This window comes from Trachypithecus francoisi, unplaced genomic scaffold (assembly GCF_009764315.1).
Source record: "Trachypithecus francoisi isolate TF-2019V2 unplaced genomic scaffold, Tfra_2.0 Lachesis_group10, whole genome shotgun sequence".
NCBI classification, from domain to species: Eukaryota; Metazoa; Chordata; class Mammalia; order Primates; family Cercopithecidae; genus Trachypithecus; species Trachypithecus francoisi.
Genome location: NW_022681455.1, coordinates 113342423 through 113367246, shown reverse-complemented (window position 1 = coordinate 113367246; position 24824 = coordinate 113342423). Strand labels below are relative to the sequence as shown.

Genomic DNA, 24824 nt, shown 5'->3' with positions numbered 1-24824 from the left:
GTAAGCATTCCATTTTTGTACTATGAATAAATAACAGTATTTTATAAAACAATGCTGACAAGAGAAAAGAAAAAATTGTCTTCAGAATTTGTTTCATAAGCCTGTACTTTTCTAGATTATTAGACCATAATTAAGTAGTCACAACTAAAAATAAAACACATTTTAACCAATTTTCCTGGTTACTGATATTTAGCAAAGGGGTACTAACTATTAAGATGAGATTTTGCCACTCAACTAGTAAAATCATAGCATCTGTAAGTCAGTCAACGTAAACAAAGAGTCATAGTCAGATGGCTATGTTTTTTCTGACAAATGTAGAATTAACGTTGTGTATTTGAAATGAACAAAGTCTGCATTCATTTTACCTTGCAGGAAAGGTCTGTAACTGATTGTTTGCAAGGTGCAAGATTCGCAGGTGCGGGTGCCCCACCAGGACAGGTATGCACTGATCCGTCAGGAGATTGTTGGTCAGATAAAGCAGCTGCAACATACTCAAACTGTCCTCGCCAGTGCAGGCAGATGGTAAAGACTCCAGACTATTTGCAGATGCATTCAAGTATCTGAGACTGACAGAACACACACAGATCATCACCTCCTTCATTTGTTGCCTTCCTATATAGAAACCATCATGTCACCTCAGTATGGAATGCTGCCATTCCAAGCTCCCAAATGGAAAAAAAAAAAAACATTCTCCAAGTAGTTTTTCTCTAATTGATCCTATCCAACCCAAAGTTCCTTTTACTCAATTCATGCAAACCAAGTAGAGAGAAAAAAGTACAAGCCTGGTTGTTTTCCCAGGCTTCTGGAGTGCCTAATTCTAACCTAACTTCACCTTTTACTGTCAAACTGCCTACTGAAAGGATGTTGCTGAACATCATGTTCACATATTTCTGAACTACGAATACACCATTTAGAAAAACTTTTGTCTGGGATGGGCCCGGTGGCTCACGCCTGTAATCCCAGCACTTTGGGAGGCCAAGGTGGGCAGATCACAAGGTCAAGAGATCAAGACCATCCTGGCCAACATGGTGAAACCCTGTCTCTACTAAAAAAATAAAAAATAAAAAAATTAGCTGGGCGTGGTGGAATACTCCTGTAATCCCAGCTACTCAGGAGGCTGAGGCAGGAGAATTGCTTGAAACCAGGAGGTGGAGGTTGCAGTGAGCCGAGATCATACCACTGCACTCCAGCCTGGTGACAGAGCTAGACTATGTCTCAAAAAAAAAAAAAAAAAGAAATTATACTTCCACAAGAAGACTATTAAGAATGCCAGTTTGCCACACATTTGTCAACTGTCAACACTGAATATTACAAATCCATTTTAATCTTTGCCAATCTAATAGACAAAACATGGAATAATTTAAAGATTCGCCTAACATAGTATTTGGTATATACAGAACATTCTTTTTTTTTTTTTTTGAGACAGAGTCTCACTCTGTCACCCAGGCTGGAGTACAGTGGCGCGATCTCGGCTCACTGCAAGCTCCGCCTCCCAGGTTCACGCCACTCTCCTGCCTCAGCCTCCTGAGCAGCTGGGACTACAGGCGCCCGCCACCACGCCCGGCTGATTTTTTGTATTTTTAGTAGAGACGGGGTTTCACCGTGTTAGCCAGTATGGTCTCCATCTCCTGACCTCGTGATCTGCCTGCCTTGGCCTCCCAAAGTGCTGGGATTACAGGTGTGAGCCACCGCGCCCGGTCCAGAACATTCTCAATAAAAGGCAGCTATTATTATTAAACTTGTGTGTTCTCAGGTCTTCTTCATGTTGTATGATCCATAATCCCTAATTCGCTTTTTATATTGAAATATAAGTTTTACATAACAAATTAGCTTTTAAGCTAATGGCAGGTACTGTGTGTCTGCTTGTGTTGTGGTCTCAACAAAGCTCTGTCCAGAGTTAGCATTAAATAAATACCACTGACAGTTCACTACAGCTAAGTTACTCACTACAGATTCTAAGGTTGTAAACTAATTTTATTCAGACTATCATGAGGACCAAATGCAGCATTATGCATCGCTAACAAACATTTGTAGATTAACAACTGCATCAAGACGCCATATAAATGTTACATAAAGAAAATTTCCTTTAAATACTTTTTAGAATTTCCAGAGATTTTATTCTGAAGAATATGCAACCAACTGTATTATGCATTAAGAGATGTATAAGCCGCTAAAGACAGAACAAGCCAGACAACTGTGGGCTGAACAGTTTTTTACGTCTCCTGTTCATTTACTACTGTTCATCTCTGTTTTCTCCATTTCTAAATTGAAAACAATATTGCCTTCTCCATGTTGTAGAAAAATATAATTAAAAACCAGTTTTCAGTGCTCGCTTTGGCAGCACATATACTAAAACTGGAACGATATAGAGAAGATTAGCAAGGACTCTGAGCAAGAATAACACGCAAATTTGTGAACCATTCCATATTTGAAAAAAAACCCAAAAAACTAGTTTTCAGGTTGGGTGCAGTGGCTCATGCCTGTTAATCCCAACACTTTTGAAAGGCCAAGGCAGGCAGATCACTTGAGTCTAGGAGTTTGAGACCAGCCTGAACAAAATGGTGAAACCCTGTCTCTACAAAAAATAAAATTAGCCAGGTGTGGTGGTGCACGACTGTGTTCCCAACTACTCAGAAGGCTAAGGAGGAAGGATCACTTAGACCCAGGAGGTCAAGGCTGCAGTGAGCTATGATTGCACCAATGCACTCCGGCCCGAGTGACAGAGTGAAACCATGTCTCTAAAAAAAAAAAAAAAAAAAAAAAACAAACCCCACAAAAACAAACCAACCCCATAAAACTAGCTTTCACTTAAAGGTGATATACACATTACGTAAACCTGATTACAGGCCTAAAATAGGAAGACATGTCATCTATTTGTTAATTTATAGTGGGAAGGCAAATGACACCTTTTTGAAGTACATTATCTGTAAATACAGTTTTCAAAAAGTACCCAAAAAGCTTGCACATAAAGACTGTAATTCAAAGGCAGTCTGGTAAAGCTAGAAGCAAAAACCAAATTAACTTTAGTGGTATGTCCTTTTCTCTCCAATGCAAAAGCTCTAAATTGCCCAAAAAAGCCACAGCAGAATGTTATTTATCTTTAAATACCACAACTGTATTCGTTTTCAGAGATGAAAGCCTGAATTTTCTCAACCTTTCCGAAATTGTTTACAACACAGAAACCTCTTTAAGGATTTGACAGTTATTTCAACTAGGAATTACTGCCTCATAAAACAGTGTCATATTTTGTTTCATAAAAATTGCAAATAAGTCTCTACCCATAGTTGGACTATAGGTAAACTCTCTGTACAGTTCCAAAGGTCACTTTAATGATAAGTTACTGCAGTTTGTTCAGCCAATGATTCTGCTCTTCCAAAAAAAATCCTATGGTACTTACTTTAAGGCCTTGGAGAAGAGGGTGTCTGGCAGCCTCGTGAGTGCATTATGCTGAAGATCCAACACCTCGAGGGGGATGTGCTCTACCAGTGTTGGGAGGTTTTGCATGTGATTGTGTCCCAGCATCAGTTTTCTAAGACTCAAGCTACTCAGAATTCTAGGGGGGAAACATACAAACAAACAAATAAAAAACTTAGTTAACTCATTCTTTCTGAGGCTGTCCTGACCCATTTAACTGAACTCAGTTAACTTACAGAAACATATTCTCCTAGACTGTATACTCACTGACAAGTGCCTGAGCCAAGAAAGCAGCTATGACCATATGTTTACCTACCACCCACCAGGAAGTCATTAAGGTCATTCTGAGAAAAGGTGAATTTTTTTTTTTTTTTTTTTTTTTTTGAGACGGAGTCTTGCTCTGTCGCCCGGACTGGAGCTGGAGTGCAGTGGCCGGATCTCAGCTCACTGCAAGCTCCGCCTCCCGGGTTTACGCCATTCTCCTGCCTCAGCCTCCCGAGTAGCTGGGACTACAGGCGCCCGCCACCTCGCCCGGCTAGTTTTTGTATCTTTAGTAGAGACGGAGTTTCACCGTGTTAGCCAGGATGGTCTCGATCTCCTGACCTCGTGATCCGCCCGTCTCGGCCTCCCAAAGTGCTGGGATTACAGGCTTGAGCCACCGCGCCCGGCCGAAAAGGTGAATTAATAAAGGCAAACAGCACAGAGAAGATCTAAACTAAAAAGGCAATTTTTAGAATAAATCAACTTAGATTTTAAGTCTAAGCAGCACCAAAAATTCAGTATATTAACACATCTTGTGAATAAATTCATAACATTTCACTACAATAAAAACTACTATTTATTGAGTGCTTAAAACGTGCTAAGCCACTTAACAATGAAGTTCATTAAAATGAAGTTCATTCAGAAAGGTTTGGTAACTTTGATTTGCCTAAGATTTTACACTGCATAGTAAATAGTAAAGTCTGGACTTGAATTAAGTTTTGACTCCAAAGATTATGTTCATATTTACTATGTTAAATGCCTGTAGTTTAATTTTAAAGACTCCATAGGTAATAACCATATATTTTATACCTCAATGGTTTTGAATATATCATTCCCTGCCCCCTTCACCAAGCACCACTCTCTTTTTCCCACCACTTAGAAAAAAATCCCATCATCTGGTAAGGGTCAATTCAAATGCCATCTTCTCTATGAAACATTCCCTAATTATTCAAATTTATTCTGATTTTCTCCATTTAATTTATAGAGTGTAGTGATTAAGAGTGAAAGCTCTGCAGTAAAAGTGACTATATCCAAGGCCAGGTGTGGTGGCTCATGCCTGTAATCCCAGCACTTTGGGAGGCTGAGATGGGCCCATCGTTTGAGCCCAGGAGTTTGAGACCAGTGTGGCCAACATGGCAAAGCCTCGTCTCGACTAAAAATACAAAAATTACCTGGGTGTGGTGGTGTGCACCCACAGTCCCAGCTATTGGGAGGGGGGCGCTGAGGCCAGAGAATCACCTGAGCCCAGCAGGTTGATGCTGCAGTGAGCAGTGATTGTGCCACTGCACTCCAGCCTGGGTGACAGAATGAGACCCTGTCTCCGTCCTCCACCCCCGCCTCCCAAAAAGAAAGACTACCTTCAAATGCCAGCTCCCATCACTTCCTGGTTAAACGCAACCTTCAACAAGTTACCTAACTGCTCTAAGCTTTACTTTCCTCATTTCTAAGATGAAGATAAGAGTACCTATTAAATATATAATAAGGTTTTTAAAGGATTAGGTAAGATCACAAAAGTGATGTTCTTACAACATTGCTCAGCTTGTAACAGCTCATCCTAAAAAAATTAACCATTATTACTATCATGTCACCAACCTATGACAGCAATCTTAGTATATTTATTTCATCACAGTTATCCACATATGTTATACTATCTTCTCATTAAGTTCCTTGCAAGCCAAGCCCATGCTTTAGCCTTTACTATGTTCCTTACAGCACATCACACTGCCTCATGCTCAACAGGTACTCAAAACTCACCGAACAAATAAAAGGCAACCCAAATCTAGAAAAAAAATTAAATACACACACGTAAATGTTAGTACATACATACATATATATGTAATATATGCACTCAGGCACACATACCTTATGGGAACCTCTGTGAGAAGATTATAGCTCACATCTAATACTTCTATCTTCTTTGCTTCACAGGCCCAGTCAGGGACACACTCTAGCAGGTTTCTGCAGAAAATAAATAATTAAATGGCAACATTTAAGATGACAAGTGGAACTCATTTCACTAGACTGTAACGTATCCATTAACCAGCCTGTGAGCCCTTGAGGGCACGGACACTGTCTCCAAGGCATCCCTTGGTACATTACCTGGAATACAGTAGGTGCTCAATGAATGCTGTTGACTTAGAAGGGAGAGGAGAGACAAGTACTTGAAAATGTATAATACTGGATCAATCATGCTGTATGCTCAAAGAAGATAAAAAGGCTTCCTACAATAAAAAAGCACACTTGGGATGGGATGAGGGAAAGATAAGGAATTATAATTAACAAAAACCTTCAAAGATGACTTAAGACTTCCACAGGTAATGACTGGGTAAGAAAAGAAGCAAATTCCAGGGAAAATGAACAGAACGAATAAAAGTGAGACAGTAAAGCCAACAGATAACTAGTGGGGGAAAAGTTTCAAACCATTTAGAACGTGAGCTCAAATAATCAGTAGAGCACTATGCAGATATTTAGTAAAGAGAATTTTTTTTCAGATGTGACAGCTTCTCTAGGCCTCAAGATATCTATGGGTTTATCGAGTGATATAATGAGGCAGAATGAAGTAGCACTATGTAAGAGAAACACACATATTGCTATACCTTAATGAAGGAAACCCTTTACCTAAAATGGATCAAAACAAGCTCTCTAAGAAATATGTGGGTTAGAATACGAAGGTGCGATACAACAGCCTGAGGTGAGGAGCACATTACAAGCACTGGGTGGCAACATGAGCTACAGCACAGAGGCAAGAGAAGAAACACATGACGTGTATGGGGAATAACATGCAGCTTGGTGATGCTGGAGCACCCGGAGGAGAGGGCCTGGGCTGGAGATGTGAGTGCAGCTGAAATAACTGGAGTAAATGAGGTCGCATCCAATGGAGTATAGCGGACCAAGGAGAGAACTCTGGGGATAATCAACCTTTAAAGGGCTAGCTGAGGAAGAAGAGTACGCAAAAGAAACATGGTCAAAGTGGCATGAAGACAATCAGACTGTATTAGCTAGTCAAGGAAAAAGCATGTTTGGAGAAAAGAGAGCAAGATTAACTGTGTCAATATAGAAAAGTTCCAATAAAAGCAGAACTAAACTGAGTTGTTAGAGGGATAAGCAGATGGAGACTGAAGAAACTAAGCCAACAAATGCACATAATTCTTGAGAAATTTGGACAAAACGGGGAAGAAAGGAATTAAGACAATAGCTGGGGGGTTGTGAGGTAAAGGGAACTTTGTTATGACAGAAGAGATAAAGTGTGTGTACAGAGTAAGAAAAAAGAGGCTGAAAACACACACACACACACACACACACACACACACACACACACGAGAGGAGGGAAAGGGGAAGAGGAGGGAGGAGGACAATGAGGATGAACAGAGCAAGGTCCAGGGCAGTGGGAGTGGAGGGGTCACAGGCACAGACAGCTAGACTGGGCATGAACAGAGGAGAGAAGCTGAGAATGAAACGCATCTATATAAATTCAAGCAAGGTGGGTGTTCAGAAGCTGAGGGAAACCACCCACAATGGCCTCTATTTTCCCAATCAAGTGAGAAGCTAAGTTCCAGTATGGAGGAGACTGGGGAGGGGGACACTGAGGGAGGTAGATGCTGAGGACACTGGAAGGAGCTGGCAAGAGAAAGAACCAATAAGCTCCAGATGAAGTTGGAAATTTTGAGTTTGCAGTGGTGTCTACTCAGATGTGATTTTCTTTGGCAACAATCAAGCTCAATGGAAAAGGTAAAATTTTAGTACTGATCCATGCTGGGGTTTTGCTGGGAAGATAAACAGAAAGAAATGGAGTCTAAAACATTAGCTCAAAATGATAATGATAAAGGAATGAAATCAACAAAAAGAAACCTGGTTACAATAGCTAGTATTTCTTGGGGTGACTACACATCAGGTACTATCCCATGCATTCTGCATCTATCACCTCACTGAGTCTTAACAACAGCCCTGACCACATAGGACCCTGCCCAGTGCCCCTTTGATCTGCTCTGGGCATCCTGTACTCACAGCACTTAGGATGCTGCCCTGTCACTGCTTGTTTGATTGTTCATCTCGCCACTAGACTGCAAAACTCAACCACTGAACCCAGAATGCCCAACAGTTGTCAAAAATGAATAAAAGAAAAACAAACCTCATTTATGTTTGTTTCTGGCCACTGAGAGGAGTAATAAAATCCTGAATATAATTAATATCCCTTCAAAAATGAGACCAATATGAGTTATAGAAGTACAAAATAAATAAATAGTATTTTAAAACCCACTATCTGGACAGGTGCAATGGCTCACGCCTGTAATCCCAGCACTTTGGGAGGCCGAGACGGGTGGATCACGAGGTCAGGAGATCAAGACCATACTGGCTAACATGGTGAAACCCTGTCTCTACTAAAAATACAAAAAACTAGCCAGGCGAGGTGGCGGACGCCTGTAGTCCCAGCTACTCGGGAGGCTGAGGCAGGAGAATGGTGTGAACCCGGGAGGCGGAGCTTGCAGTGAGCCGAGATCACGCCACTGCACTCCAGCCTGGGCAACAGAGTGAGACTCCGTCTCAAAAAACCAAAACCAAAACCAAAAAGAAACAAAAACCCATTATCTAAAAATCAAGAATTACCTGAGTCCAACTGACAAAACGGGAATCAGTGCCATGAAGATAACAGGTCTTCTTTGTTTGCATCTCATCCTACATCTATAGTCTTTAAGAAAGAGTAATTCATAGACACCTTACTATTTCAAGAGAATCCTTCCTTTATACAGTAAGGCTATTAAACTTATTGATCCACTCATCCTTTCTCCTTTTTCCAGGTTATCCAAATATTTCAAAATACTTAAGACTTCTTGGGCCGGGCGCGGTGGCTCAAGCCTGTAATCCCAGCACTTTGGGAGGCTGAGACGGGCGGATCACAAGGTCAGGAGATCGAGACCACCCTGGCTAACATGGTGAAACCCCGTCTCTACTAAAAAATACAAAAAACTAGCCGGGCGAGGTGGTGGGCGCCTGTAGTCCCAGCTACTCGGGAGGCTGAGGCAGGAGAATGGCGTGAACCTGGGAGGCGGAGCTTGCAGTGAGCCAGGATCCGGCCACTACACTCCAGCCTGGGTGACAGAGCGAGACTCCGTCTCAAAAAAAAAAAAAAAGACTTCTTGTACATCAAAACTGCCAAAGAATCCACATGTATCTCTTAAATGGTAAGAAACAAGTACCACCCTCATCAGCAACACTCACCGGGAGAGATCCAAGGAAGTGAGTAGGCTGGGTACTGGATAGACGTTCACTGCTGTCAGCCCTAATCCATAAACAAACAGGTGTTAGTGATATCCTCTAAAAAAGAAAGTAACTGAGAGCTGACAAGGGAAAAGTAGCTTAGTGAAATCACCAGAGAGAAAACTGATGTCTTCTACTAAAATGAGTTAAAGACAAAAACTACTGAAAACTCTCTTTGACTAACTGTTTGATCCCAATTTGTCTTGAAAAACAAATGGAACAGCTAATTGAAGAATCCTGTGTACTGCACTGCCTTTATACAAGGTTAAGCAGTAGTTAAACGTTAACAGGAAATATTTTAACTTTTAATTGAAGTATAACATAAATACAGAAAAGTGCAACAATTCAGTAAATTTTCACAAACTGAACACACTAATGGAACCAACACCCACATCAAGAAACAGAACATTACCAGTTCCCTGGGAACTGCCCCATGTTTCCCCTTCCAGTCACTGCCCTCAAGGGTAACATTATCCCGACCAAGTACCAAATTGCTTTTGCCTGTCTACAAAAATATATGCATGCAGTAGGTATAATTACTTCTGTCTATCTACATAAATATATGCACACAGTATGTATAATTCATTTCTCTGGCTTCATTCACTCCACAGTATGTTTACAGGATTTGTTTATACAGTTGCATGTGATTATAGTTCATTCATTCCCATACCTGTATAAAATTATTTTATGTGAATATACCACAATTTATTTGCCCATTTTAGAGTTGGTGGACATGTAAGTCTTTTCCAGTTTGCAGTTACTATGAATAGTACTTCTATGAACATATTTGTCCATGTCTTTTGTGAACTAATGTAAGTCCTTATTTTGAGCATAAGCCTAGAAGAGGCACTGCTAGGTACAGGGTATGTTTCTGTTCACCTTAGGAGATACTACTGAACAGTATTCCAAAGCGGTTATACCAATTTACACTCCAACAGCTGCCCCTGGGAATTTTAGTCCATTCTAGTCATTCTGGTGGGTGTGTAGTGGTGCCACATAGGAGTTTCAATTTGCATATCCCTGATGACTAGTCAAGTTCAGTGCTTTCCCTATACTAACTGATCACATTTAGATAATTTCTTTCTGTAAAGCAGAGTTCTTGACTTTGAGGCATCAAAACTGCAAGTTTTTATGTATTTAAGTATTTAAATACAATTAAAATATTTAATTTATTTGTAAATACTTAAATATTTACAAAGAGTAAATATTTAGGACTGCACGCCTGTTGATGAGGTCTTTTCCAGTAAGGCCAGGAATTCAGACTCTTTAGACACATTAAGGATAGGGATGGGCCTGATAACAAAAATCTCCACGGCTAGAACTTACTACGTCAGGCATCTATAAACAGCGTAAGTCAGCACTCACCAGTTTTAACACTCTTCTGACCAAGCAATTAATCTAAGCTACAATTTGAAGCTTCTATAACATAATAAAAGGCAATGCAAATAGAACTCCTCAACTTTTATCTGTATAATCTAGTTTACAGATACAGAAAAATAAAGAGAATAAAATAATGAACCCTCTTTCACCTACCATAGCTTTTAACAAATCTACTTTCTGCTTTGTATGCTGTAGACCTTTTTTTTTTTTTTCTTTTTTGAGACGGAGCTTCACTCTTGTTGCCCAAGCTGGAGTGCAGTGGTGCAATCCTGGCTCACTGCAACCTCCACCTCCCGGGTTCAAGCAATTCTCCTGCCTCAGCCTCCCGAGTAGCTGGGATTACAGGCACGCACCACCACGCCTGGCTAATCTTTTCTATTTTTAGTAGAGACAGTGTTTCACCATGTTAGCCAGGCTGGTCTCGAACTCCTGATCTCAGGTGATCCGTCCACTTTGGCCTCCCAAAGTGTTGGGATTACAGGCTTGAGCCACCGCGCCCAGCCCAGACTTTTTTTTTTTTTAAATAATTACAATACCACACATACCAAGAGGTAAACATCATCCTGAATATGGTTTTCATCACTCTTATGTATTCTTTCATACTAATAGCATACTTATAGCTAAGAAAACAGTATTTCTGTGTTTTAAATTTTGATATAACTATCACAATATACATTTAATTATGCACTTTTGCTTGCTCAAAAAAAAGTTTGCAATTTATCCATATTACCATACAAAGCTTTAGTACATTCATTTCCACTGCTGTGCAATATTCTGTTGTATAAATATATCACTATTGATTTACCCATTTTCCTATTAAAAATCCTACTTTTAGGCCAGGTGCAATGGCTCACGCCTGTAATCCCAACCCTTTGGGAGGCTGAGGTGGGCAGCTAACTGGAGGTTAGGAGTTCAAGAACGGCATGGCCAATATGGTGAAACCGTGTCTCTACTAAAAATATAAGAATTAGATGGGCATGGTGGCACACTCCTGTAATCCCAGCTACTCAGGAGGCTAAGAGAAGAGAATCATGTGAAACTGGGCGGCAGAGGTTGCAGTGAGCCAAGATCAGGCAACTGCACTCCAACCTGGGCAACAGAACTAGACTCCGTCTCAAAATCCTACTTTTTCGTGCTCACAAAAAGTGATAAACAATCTGGTATAGATCTCCTTTGCACATGTGGGTGTCTCTGGGATATATCCCAAGCAAGAAATTCTGCTGCTGTAGCACAAGAGCAAGAATGTATAAATAATATGCAAACAAACTACTGTGGCTGCATTCTAGTAAAACTTCATTTAGAAACACAGAAACTTGAATTTCATAGTAATTTTCACATGTCACAAAATTCTTCTTCTTTCTTTTTTTGAGATGGGGGTCTCTCAAGTCTCACCCAGTTCTCTCATGAGAACACACATGGCACGATCTCTGCTCACTGTAACCTCTGCCTTCCAAGTTCAAGTGATCCTCCCATCCCAGCCTCCCAAGTAGCTAGGAGCATAGGTGTGCCACCATGCTGGCTAATTTTTGTATTTTTTGCAGAGATGGGGTTTCGCCATGTTGCCCAGGCTAATCTCAAACTCATGAGTTCAGGTGATCAGCCCACCTCGGCCTCCCAAAGTGCTGGGATTACAGGCATGAGCCCCCATGCTCAGTCACAAAATTCTCCTTTTCACTTTTTTTTTTAACCTAGCCACTAGAAAAATGTAAAAACCATTCCTTATGGGCCATACAAAAAGAGGTGGCAGGCCAGATGCAATCCTGGGGTATAGTTTGCCAACCCGTTTTAGACCATTATTGATGCTCTGTTTTGAACATGCTTGCCCACCTCCCCACCACCACTACTCTGTGGAATGCCTCTTATTATGCTCAATTAGTAAAGCTCAAAGTATCCTGCCATGTCTTTTTATGCACACTGCAACCACTTAAGTATTGACAGCAAAGTGAAAAGATAAAGCTTTGCCTCAATGAGCCACAAACCCCATCATGCCGAATGGCTGAGGAACACCACAGATGCCACTGTTCTTAGAAAGCACTGACAACAGCTGAAAGAGAAAACACAAAAGGCTGGATAGAAAACTCACTGTTGGAACCGGCATAGAGGGTCCGAAGGGAGAAGCCACTGAGTGTTAGCTCCCTCAGCTGGTTCCGCTCACAGTGCAGCTGTTCCAAGCTGCATAAACAGCTAAGATCCAAGTCAGTCAGTCGGTTGTCCCGCAGATCCACATGGGTGATGTGTTTATTTCCCTCCAGATTTTCAATAACCATGGTTTTCAAATGGTTCATCCTTAACATGCAGAAACAAGAAAATAATCAGAAACAAGAGTCTATTAAATGTGCTTACCAGAATAAAAAATAGGACAGGCATGATCCCTTTCTCCGTTTCCTTTTGTTTTTGTTTTGAGACAGAGTTTCGCTGTGTTGCCCAGGCTGGAGTGCAAAGGCGTGATCTCGGTTCACTGCAACCTCCACCTCCCGGGTTCAAGTGATTCTCCTGCCTCAGCCACCCAAGTTGCTGGGATTAGAGGCACCCCACCATGCTCAGCTAATTTTTTGTATTTTTAGTAGAGATGGGGTTTTACCATGTTGGCCAGGCTTGAACTCCTAACCTCAGATGATCTGCCCACCTCAGCCTCCCAAAATGCTGGGATTACAGGTGTGAGCCACCGTGCCCGGCTCCCTTTCTCTGTTTCCTAAACAATTTAAGAATTTCACTACTTGCCTCATTTTGCAAGATACTATATAAATAACTACAGTTGATGAATAACTCAAGGTACAGCTAAGTCAGACAATCCAGTCCGGCAAATACATATACAAATTAATAAAGAGAAGGAAAAAAGAGGCCATATCTACGAACAAGTTAAACACTTATATCCAAACACCTAATAAGGTCAGATGGGCACTAAGTAGGACAAAGGAACAGGAAGATGAACACAACCTTTTGAGTGAGTGAGTAGCAAAGCAATCACAACAGTACCATGTCCAGAGTATAAGGATGGAACCATACTTCCTCCTATTGCTATGCCTGCTCTATCTCTAGTGCTAAGGTTCACATAAAATTAATTGACAGACAAGGAAATAATCTGTGTGTGTGTGTATATATATAACACACACACACTCTCACATATATATACACACACACACATATATGGAAGAGTTCAAAGGTAAATTATACAAAATGACCTCTGGGTTCTTTTCTGTACAAGTATATGATTTAATTTATGCAGGTCTGTTCTCACTTTCCTGTATTTCTATAAATCTCTCAAGTCTCCAGTGTGGTTAAAAAAAACAAAAACTCTCTGTTACTGTCTTTACAAGGTACATCAATGGTTTACTGTAAATTACAGAACACCCAATAGGTGTCTTTTTACCAGCTTCAATTAGGAAAAGGTTATGACTAGAAAATAAAATCCTCATAAAAAGTTCTTAGTGGCCGGGCGCGGTGGCTCAAGCCTGTAATCCCAGCACTTTGGGAGGCCGAGACGGGCGGATCACTGGGTCAGGAGATCGAGACTATCCTGGCTAACACGGTGAAACCCCCGTCTCTACTAAAAAATAAAAAAAAATAGCCGGGCGAGGTGGCGGGCGCCTATAGCCCCAGCTACTCGGGAGGCTGAGGCAGGAGAATGGTGTGAACCCGGGAGGCGGAGCTTGCAGTGAGCTGAGATCCGGCCACTGCACTCCAGCCTGGGGGACAGAGCGAGGCTCTGTCTCAAAAAAAAAAAAAAAGTTCTTAGTAATGAAACCTTTAACATTTTAATTGTAATACAATGGATATCAAGAAGAAACCCAATGACTCAACAGAAAAATGTCATTTATTGAAATCTACAGGCCGGGCGCGGTGGCTCAAGCCTGTAATCCCAGCACTTTGGGAGGCCGAGACGGGCGGATCACGAGGTCAGCAGATCGAGACCATCCTGGCTAACACGGTGAAACCCTGTCTCTACTAAAAAATACAAAAAATTAGCCGGGCGAGGTGGCAGGCGCCTGTAGTCCCAGCTACTCGGGAGGCTGAGGCAGGAGAATGGCGTGAACCCGGGAGGCGGAGTTTGCAGTGAGCCGAGATCCGGTCACTGCACTCCAGTCTGGGTGACAGAGCGAGACTCCGCCTCAAAAAAAAAAAAAAAAAAAAGAAATCTACAAACTACTAATATACATATAAAAAGATGTTCAACCTCACTGCTATGTAAATAAATGTTGATTAAAACAATGAAATACTTAATCCCAGCACTTTGGGAGGCCGAGACGGGCAGATCACGAGGTCAGGAGATCGAGACCATCCTGGCTAATATGGTGAAACCCCGTCTCTACTAAAAAATACAAAAAACTAGCCAGGCAATGAGGCGGGCACCTGTAGTCCCAGCTACTCGGGAAGCTGAGGCAGGAGAATGGCGAAAAACCGGGAGGCGGAGTTTGCAGTGAGCTGAGAACTGGCCACTGCACTCCAGCCTGGGCGGCAGAGCAAGACTCCGTCTCAGAAAAAAAAAAAAAAAAGAAAAAAAAAAAAAACAATGAAATACTTGTTTCAATCTACCAGACTGATGATAAAGAGAAAGAAATGCTAAAAGCCAACACTGACAAAGATATGAGAAAATGGGAATTCTCCTACAATGTTGGAGGGGTCAGGCACAGTGGCTTATACCTATAATCCCAACACTTTAGGAGGCCAAGGCAGGAGGATTACTTGAGCCAGGGAGTTCAAGACCAGCTTGGGCAACACAGGGAGACTCCGTCTCTACAAAAAATTTAAAAAATAAAAAATATACATTGATGGGAAGGTAAGCAAAAATAACCTGTCAAAGGCAATTTGATAGTCTCTATCACATGGTACAACTACATGATCCTTAATCTCTCTGCTACTGAATAATTAAAGTCTCACTATACCTTTGAAAATATACATTTCTACATTGTTCAAAATACCTAATGTTATGGGCCAGGCGTGGCAGCTCACACCTGTAATCCCAGCACTTTGGGAGGCTGAGGTGGGTGGACTGCTCAAGTCCAGGAGTTTGAGACCAGCCTGCACAACATGGTGAAACCTCGTTTCTACTAAAAATAGAAAAAAAATTAGCCAGGCCTAGTGGTGCGCACCTGAAGTCCCAACTACTTGGGAGGCTGAGGTGGGAGAATCGCCTGAGAACAGGAGGTCAACACTGCAGTGGGCTGAGATCGTGCCACTGTATTCTAGCCTGAGTGACAAAGTGAGACCTTGTCTCAAAACAACGACAACAAAATTTTAAAAACCCTAATGTCTTAAACAAATCTTCATAAAAAGAAGACATAAAGGTCCAACAGAGTCAATTTAAAGGAAGCTGTGGTAAAGAATAACCTTACCTTAAATCCACATGCTTGATATGGTTCATCCTATTCAGCACCCCTAAGTTCAGGACTTCCAGGCAATTTCCTGCCATAACCACTTTATCTAACATAGTGAGTTTCTCATAAGTCTCAGGAATTTGACTAAAGTTGTTGAAGGAAATTCCCAAGGAGGAAAGCTGTTGTAGATTTCCCAATTCTTCAGGTAAAGTAGTCAGAAAGTTGCCATCAAGACAGAGGGTTTGAAGACTATAGGAAGAAAATAAAACAAGTCTACTTTATGGAAGGTTTCACCGGAATGCATAGAATCAGAGTTCGGGATTCTGATCTATGTCACTAATTAATTATCAATCCAAAAATAGTAGTGTCCTAACTCTCCATCTATACAGACTTAATAGATGACTTACACAAATGGTCACCCCAACATCAAAAGAGTTAAGACCTCTGCTGTTGAAGCTGAGGGATCAGTCCCTGCTATAGGCAGGTAGATCTATGATGTCAAAAACTGCTGCTGACTAGAATCCTAGTAAATACACGATTTATTTCACTGCAAGAGCTCATGGTACTACCTTCATTCCAAACCCCAGGCAAGTTCCTTATCCTGCAAGGGAAAAGATGAATCTAGTAAAAGTTACTTACTTTAGCAGATTGCCAATTTGACTTGGTAGGTCACGAAATCCATTACAGGAAAGGTTGAGCTCGGTAAGGGTAGAGATCTCACATAACAATATAGGAAACAACCCAAGTTTATTATGGGACAAGTTCAGGCCCTTCAGTTGAGAAAATCTAAAGAGCAAAGGCAAAAATGGATATTGCATTTCAATACATCTATTACTATATCTTTACAAGGGAAATCAATGGCCTTTGATAATCTATTTTCAACGTCTAATAGAATTTATTCCAAAAATACTTATTGAGCACTTGCTACACATCAAACATTGAGTGGGGACAGAGGACACCAAGATGACTAATGCACAGTCCATGTGATGAAGGAAACCAGGTCTAGCATTACAGGAGCTCTCTTTTCTCCTTAAAAAGGTAGACAATCTTGAAGAACAGCTCATGCTGGTATAATTCTTTTGTATTTCATCATACTTGATATGCTTGAAATTTTTCCATTATTAAATTTCTACATGTAATAAACAAAAGTCTTGCAAGAATTAATCAACTCATAGAGCAATAGCTAACAAATATGTAGATCAAATCCCATTTTTAATAAGCAACTTCTTTTTTTCATACTGAAATTATGTGGGCTCAAATGTCACATAAAATGAATAAACCAGTTAGAGCTTGAAAATAATGAATGTGACAGCATTTTACCATTATGTGACCAGATACACAAAATAGTAATTTTTAGTGCTTCTATTTTGTTCATGGAAGTAGAAGTATCTATATTGTCTTACCTAGAGATAGCACTGTTATAAAATGGATCTCTTGGGTTTCTTCTTGATATCCATTGTATTATAATTAAGATGTTAAAGGTTTCATTAGCAAGAACTTTTTATGAGAGACTCTGCTAATTCCACTAGGGAGTAGGATGTTTTGTTATTACACAAGTACAAGATGGTAAGGCTGAGATGTTGTCCATGATGATGATCAATCACCTGCTTCTAGATATGAATCCCTGGTACCTCACCTTTTTTTTTTTTTTTTTTTTTTTTTTTTTTTTTTTTTTTGAGACGGAGTCTCGCTCTGTCGCCCAGGCTGGAGTGCAGTGGCTGGATCTCGGCTCACTGCAAGCTCCGCCTCCCAGGCTCCCGCCATTCTCCTGCCTCAGCCTCCCGAGTAGCTGGGACTACAGGCGCCGCCACCTCGCCCGGCTAGTGTTTTTGTATTTTTTTTTCAGTAGAGATGGGGTTTCACCATGTTAGCCAGGATGGTCTCGATCTCCTGACCTCGTGATCCGCCTGTCTCGGCCTCCCAAAGTGCTGGGATTACAGGCTTGAGCCACCGCGCCCGGCCAGTACCTCACTCTAATGCTTCTCTTTTTCAAATTTTCAACTTGTGATTTTCAGATGACCTAACCGTGATTGCTGATTATTCCTTTGGCTTGGTGCTTTAAATTCAGAATTTATGATTCAGCCCTCAAACTGGACTACTTCTTTTTCATAGCAACTCACAAAGAAATGCTAGAAACCAACTTCCTTAAAATTATTGCTTGTTTTCATTTTTACAAGCCAATATTATTAAAATAACTACCTCATTACTAAGTAGATGCTTACACTTGAAAAACTTTCTAAAACAATTATCAGATGAGATAACAAAACACAACATTTTCTGGACATTACTCTGGACTTAGCTCTTAAGGAAGGATGTAAAATATGTAATTTTAACGTATATTATCTTTTTAGTCACTGTCTAATTTAAATCACTTTGAATGCTTTAATTTCCAATTTCTACCTTCTCTTGCAGAAGCCCAGACAATTACTTACAACACATATTTATTCACTGCGTCCATTTTTAAGTGGAGGAGTGAGGTGGGATGAGTGGAGGGTGGGAATGGGGTATATATTTTAATAAAGGAGATGGAATAACAAGTAGGTCATAGCACTGTAGGGATACAACGGTTCCTGTATTAGAAGAGAGAAGCATCACAGCCGACTAAACACTTAAGAGTTGGCAGTGGAAGGTACAAAGGGAAGATACAGCCTTGTCTCTCAGAGTGAAATTCTTATAATTAGGCCTATCTCCTTTACGTTAGTTAAATTTTATACTTCTAATTCAAAAATTTCCCATATACTAAATCTCTTGATGTAACTTGGAGGGAGATCACGCATCAGTGTCAATGATTTACGTGAAAAGATTACCCAGATCAACAGAAGCTCACAGAACATTTACATCAATCTTCTCTTTTATGGGGGGAAAGGGCAGGTAGGAGAACTCTGTGAATAAAAATTTTTACTTCCTCTTCAAAAGGGAGGGGAAATTTTAGAATATACATCCAATGGTACCAGGTAGAAGTCATAAGATACTGATGATGAGTTGATTGTAACAGGTCTGGAAACCCATTCTCCACATACTTGTAGAGTGTGTCAAGGCCTCCGGGTCTTTCTAACTGCATGAAGTTGTGTCGCAAGTTGAGGTAGGTAATATCTTGACTATAGAAGAGATGCTCAGGAACCTCCTCGAGGCTGTAACACGAGAGATCCACGGTACTGATTCGCTGAGACACCACCTGAATAACGTCAAAGAGAAGAGCTTTCTGAGCTAGTACTGGATGTCTATCAACCAGCAAAGAATGGAATGGCATTTACACAAAAAGACACTAATTAAAAAGACAGGAAAAAATAAAAAGGCAATAAGATCCAATTATTCATTTATAAATACCAGTTAATTTTTACTTTTTCCTAAAACCATAAGCTACTTGAAAAACAAGGGTACAAGTTATAAAGTCTCTGTAAGTACAAGGTAAAAAAAGAAAAACACATATCATTGAAGATGGAAAGTTAACACTTCATGCAAGAAGTAATCTTTTTGTTTGTTTGTTTGTTTGTTTGAGACACAGTCTTGCTCTGTCAGCCAGGCTGGAGTGCAGTGCCATGATCTCGGCTTACTGCATCCTCCGTCTCCTGGGCTCAAGCAATTCTCCTGCCTCAGCCTCCCAAGTAGCGGTGATTACAGGTATGTGCCACCAGGCCAGGCTAATTTTTTTTTTTTTTAGTAGAGACGGTTTCATCATGTTGGCCAGGCTGGTCTCGAACTCCTGACCTCAGTTAATCCACCCTCTTCGGCCTCCCAAGGTGCTGGGATTACAGGCCTGATTTCACAGCACCTGGCCGCAAGGAGTTATCTTAAGATGATTCGAAATAACTGGAAAAAACTTTAAGAGGCAGTGTGATATGAAAAGACATGGCCTTTTGTAGCCACACTAGCTCTGCTACTTATTAGCAGTTTCTTCATCTGCTTTGAGGATAAAAGTAAATAACCAAGCACACAGCACACTGCTAAACACGCAAAAGACACTAAAAAAAATTAACTTCTCTTTAAAAGGGCAGAAGAATGGAATAGCCACTTAAAACTGGGACCAGTTTTATTCAGAGCAGATTTTATAGCCAACACAATATAACTATAAAATAATAAAATCAAAACAAGCTTTATAGTTCTATAACAGTATGCTAATATAATATGGGTTATAAAAATTGATCTAAAAAAAGAAACAATATATCACTAGAAAAGTCATTCATGACTGGGCATGGTGGCTCACACCATAATCCCAGCACTTTGGGAGGCCAAGGTGGGCAGATCACGTGAGGTCAGGAGTTCGAGACCAGCCTGGTCAACATGGTGAAACTCTGTCTCTACTAAAAATACAAAGATTAGCTGGGCGTGATGGCACACACCTGTAATCCCAGCTACTCCAGAGGCTGAGGCAGGAGACCTGCTTGAACCCGGGAAACAAAGGTTGCAGTGAGCCAAGACTGTACCATTGTATTCCAGCCTGGGTGACAGTAAGACTCCATCTCCCAAAAAAAAAAAAAAGGAAGTCATTCATGTTTCGATGGTATGTCCTTATACTATAACAATCTCTTATACAAAATCCTGCAAAGACAGCTAGAAGAAAAAGAGAATCTGGAAATCACAATACACTTTATTGTTCTTTAAAGGCTAAAGAGCAGAAATGATGTTGAAAGACTAATTATCCTTGGCATATAGGGATAATGGTTTGTGACAGCATTAGAGGTCACTGTCCCATCATCAATAACTGCACACTTAAAGTGGTTCACCAAGGCTGTTCTGAACATATGCAGACCGAGAAACACTGGGACACAAGCTATGGAATGCATCCATCTATCACTGGCTACTACGGTCGAGGGAAGGTCATTTAAATCTCATTGTTTCTCAGTTCCTTCAAGGGTCAAATCTCTTTGTGTCTTAATTCCTTCTAAGGCCCTACCTCCCAGAGACAGTACAGAGGAAAATGCACCTGCAAACATTTTTGACAGCATTTTGTACTATGCATATACAAATAAGTTAAAGACCTGGTGGAATTCCATGATTTTACTCACTACATACTCAGGAAAGGCCTAGAAAGGAAATTAAAAATTATAATTTGCTACCATTATAATTTGCCATCTTGGGAATAAGTTCAGTTGCTTTTTTTTGAGACGGACTTTTGCTCTTGTTTCCCAGGCTAGAGTGTGCAATGGCACAATCTTGGCTGACTGCAACCTCCACCTCCTGGGTTCAAGTGATTCTCCTACCTCAGCTTCCCGAGTAGCTGGAATTACAGGTATGCACCACCACGCCCGGCTAATTGTGTATTTTTATAGAGATGGGATTACTCCATGTTGGTCAGGCTGGTCTCGAACTCCTGAACTCAGGTGATCCACCTGCCTCAGCCTCCCAAAGTGCTGGGATTACATGCATGAGCCACTGCACCCGGCCATCAGTTTCAAAATACATTTCTCTTGGGGTACTCTATTTTTTTTTTTTTTTTTTGAGATGGAGTCTTGCTCTGTCACAGGCTGGAATGCTGTGGCGCTACGTCGGCTCACTGCAACCTCTGCCTCCCAGGTTCAAGCGATTCTCCTGCCTCAGCCTTCTGAGTAGCTGGGACTACAGGTGCGCGCCACCACGCCTGGCTAATTTTTTGTGTTTTAGTAGAGACAGGGTTTCACCATATTGGTCAGGCTGGTCTCGAACTCCTGACCTCAGGTGATCAGCCTGCCTCGGCATCCCAAAGTGCTGGGATTACAGACATGAGCCACTGCGCCCGGCATGGGGTTCTCTATTCTTATCTACACATCAGAACATCCTACCACTTTTCACCTTGGATGCTTGCCGTTGCCATCGCTGGTACTCAGCCAAAGTCTCGAAGCTGACATGATAGGTCTGAGCTTGGGCTCCTGCTGAGCTGAAAGCAAGGGAGTACTGCCGTCGCTTCACTTCTTCTATCTGAAGAAGAGGAGGGGAGAAAACCAGAACCACTAAAAAAAAAAAATCCTAGTCAAAAAGCAAAAGGCAATCACAAGACGAACAACTGAATTTTTAAAAATAGAGTTACTTTTTATTTTTTCTCTCTCCCCGCTTGTCCCCCTCCATCTGCCAATGGGTCACACATGAACGCACCCAAGGAGTACACAATGATCCCAACACATTGGCTGTGCTTTTGCTCTATCACCAGCAGCTGGGTAGCACCTCGCGTCCTTAGAACTTGCTGGTCAGGAAGCAGGATACCAGTCTGCTATGTCCCCCTTACTGCATGGAACTCTTACCAAGTCCCCTTCAGTCCAATTCAAATCTCTTTTACTAGGCTTGAGAAAAGAGGCAAAAACCTCCCCCATTCCTATTTGGAGGGGTGGCAGGAATTCACAACACAAAAACAGCTCCTTAAAGAAATTATCGGCCTGGCGTGGTGGCTCACACCTAATCCCAGCACTTTGGGAGGCCAAGGCGGGGGGATCACGAGGTCAGGAGTTCGAGAGCAGCCTGGTCAACACAGTGAAACCCCTTTTCTAGTAAAAATACAAAAAATTAGCCAGGTGTGGTTGCGGGCTCCTGTAATTCTAGCTACTAGGGAGGCTGAGGCAGGAGAATCGCTTGAACCCAGGAGGCAGAGGTTGCAGTAAGCCAAGAGTGTGCCACTGCATACCAGCCTGGGTGACAGTGTGAGACTATGTCTCAAAAAAAAAAGAAATTCTCCCCCAAATCCCAACAACTCAACCCATATAGCTTTGATAAGGAAGCAGTCTTTTTATAGTTACGGAACCATTTACATCTTTTTGTCTAGTATCTCACTTGTTATGTCATAGCTTGGCAAATCAGATGGAAACTTACATTACGTTTCTTTGCCAACTAAAGATTGAACCAAGCGGCAGAAACAAAATACTTTGAGAAAAGAGAATATTAAAAAGATTAATTAAAATTAAATAATTTTCACAATATTAAATTGTGATACAACATAACCATTTTTCATTAGCAACAAATCACTGCAACTGAATGAGTCTGTGTCAACATAAAGAATATTATTGAAATGAAGAATAGATACTGATTGTTTTAGCATAATCTTTTAAATATTTTGGAATGCTTGACACAGAAAAGTACAGAGAATCATATAATGTCAAACACTGAGAAAGATCTGTAAATCTCACTATAATTTGTCAACCTCCTGGAGTAATTATTTTAATCTCTGTATTATAGACATTGATATTATATTTACATATGTATAACTTTAGAATTATTAAATATTCATGGTGAAATGTTCCTTTTATCATTTTGTAATGAGTCTCTTTATCCCTACTAATGCTTTTTGCATTAAAGTCCTTTTGGCCCAGCTACTTGGTAGGCTGAAGCAGGAGAACTGCTTGAACCCAGGAGGCGGAGGTTGCAGTGAGCCGAGATCGTGCCACTGTACTCCAGCCTGGGTGACACAGTGAGACTCCGTCTCAAATACACACACAAAAAAGTCTTTCTGGGGATTAGCTTTATTGAGGTCTAACCTAAAATAAAATTCACTGGTTTTTCTTTTTTTGAGACAGGTCATGCTTCACCCAGGCTGGAGTACAATGGCGTGATCATGGCTCAGTGCAGCCTCAAGTTTACAGGTTCAAGTGATCCTCCTGCCTTAGCTTCCTGAGTAGCTAGGACTACAAGTGTCTGCCACCGTTCCTGGCTAAATTTTCATTTTTTGGTAGAGACAGAATCCCACTTATGTTGCCCAGGCTGGTCTTGAACTCGTGGACTCAAGTAATTCTCCTGCCTGAGCCTCCCAAAGTGCTAGGATTACAGGTGTCAGCCACTGTGCCACGCCTGGCCTTGATTTTTTTTTTTTAATTCACTGATTATAAATAACCAATTTCATGAGTTTTTATAAATGAATAAATACAGTGTGCAACCCCATGGCCCCCAAACTTCCCTCTCCACCATGCCCCCTCACCACCATGCCCTGGCAACCACTGATCTATTTTCTAATCCTACAATTTTTTGCCTTTTTCAGAATTTCATATAAATGGAATAATTCAATAAATAGACTTTTGTATCTGGCTTCTTTCACTCAGAATTATACTTTCAAGATTTATCCTTGGCCGGGCACGGTGGCTCAAGCCTGTAATCCCAGCACTTTGGGAGGCCGAGACAGGCGGATCACGACGTCAGGAGATCGAGACCATCCTGGCTAACATGGTGAAACCCCATCTCTACTAAAAAATACAAAAAACTAGCCGGGCGAGGTGGCGGGCGCCTATAGTCCCAGCTACTCAGGAGGCTGAGGCAGGAGAATGGCATAAACCCGGGAGGCGGAGCTTGCAGTGAGCTGAGATCCGGCCACTGCACTCCAGTCCAGGCGACAGAGCGAGACTCCGCCTCAAAAAAAAAAAAAAAAAAAAAAAAGATTTATCCTTGTTCCTGTATTAGCAGTTCTTTCCTTTTTTTTTTTTTTTTTTTGCTTAGCAGTATTTCCTGGTATAGATACATCACATTTGTTTATCAATTCACAAGTCAATGAACATTTAAGTTGTTTCTAGTTTTTGGCCATTATGAATAAAGCTGCTATGAACACTCATGTACAAGTCTTTGTAAGAACATATGTTCATTTATTTTGGATAAAAAACTAGAAACAGAATTGCAGGGTCATTTGAAAAGCATATGTTTAATTTTACAAAAAATGAATAAACTGTTTTCCAAAGTAACTTCATTCCTACCATGATGTATAAATGTTCCAGTTGCTCCGCATCTTTGCCAAACTTGTTATTAATTAGTCTTTTAATTTTAGTCATTCTAGTGGTATGCAGTATCTCACTGTGATTTTTATTTGCATTTCCCTAATGACAAATGAAGTTGAAGATCTTTTCATGTGTTTGTTACCTGTATATCTGCTTTGATGACGGGTCTCTTCAAATCTCTTGCCCAGTTTTTTACTGGGTTTGTCTTTTTGTTACTTAGTTGCAAAAGTTCCTTTTACATTCTGAATACAAATCCTTTGTTGCACATAAACTTTCATATAAATGTTTCATATGCTAATAATATAACCACACCAATTTTCTTTTGATTGCTATTTGACAAGCATATATTCTTTCATCACTTCACCTTCAACCTTCTAAGAGTAAGTTTTAATTATGTCTCTTATGAACAGCAAATACTATTTAAAATAACATCTGACTATCACAATCATTGTGATTACTGATATATTCGGATTTATTACTATCACTATAATTTGTGATAATTTAACATGCTATTTTGCTCCTTTTTCTCAATTCTTCT

General features: G+C 40.8%; 1 protein-coding gene and 1 non-coding gene across 5 annotated transcripts in view; one reads left to right on the top strand and one right to left on the bottom strand.

The window, feature by feature from the left end:
- Positions 1-24824, bottom strand: part of PHLPP2 (PH domain and leucine rich repeat protein phosphatase 2) — a 78977-nt gene that overhangs the window by 17154 nt on the left and 36999 nt on the right. For 3 of the 4 annotated variants that reach the window (XM_033218891.1, XM_033218894.1, XM_033218892.1), the window contains 9 exons: positions 21396-21521; positions 18647-18801; positions 16266-16412; positions 15645-15875; positions 12395-12597; positions 8893-8953; positions 5539-5634; positions 3398-3553; positions 366-566 (listed from right to left, as the gene is read on the bottom strand). In XM_033218891.1, the coding sequence (XP_033074782.1) occupies positions 366-566; positions 3398-3553; positions 5539-5634; positions 8893-8953; positions 12395-12597; positions 15645-15875; positions 16266-16412; positions 18647-18801; positions 21396-21521 (1376 nt within the window). The remainder of the gene's footprint in view (positions 1-365; positions 567-3397; positions 3554-5538; positions 5635-8892; positions 8954-12394; positions 12598-15644; positions 15876-16265; positions 16413-18646; positions 18802-21395; positions 21522-24824) is intronic. The other variant, XM_033218893.1, reaches the window with a different exon arrangement.
- Positions 2326-2432, top strand: LOC117088824. Its single transcript, XR_004439354.1, has one exon. It is a non-coding gene; the product is annotated as a U6 spliceosomal RNA (small nuclear RNA).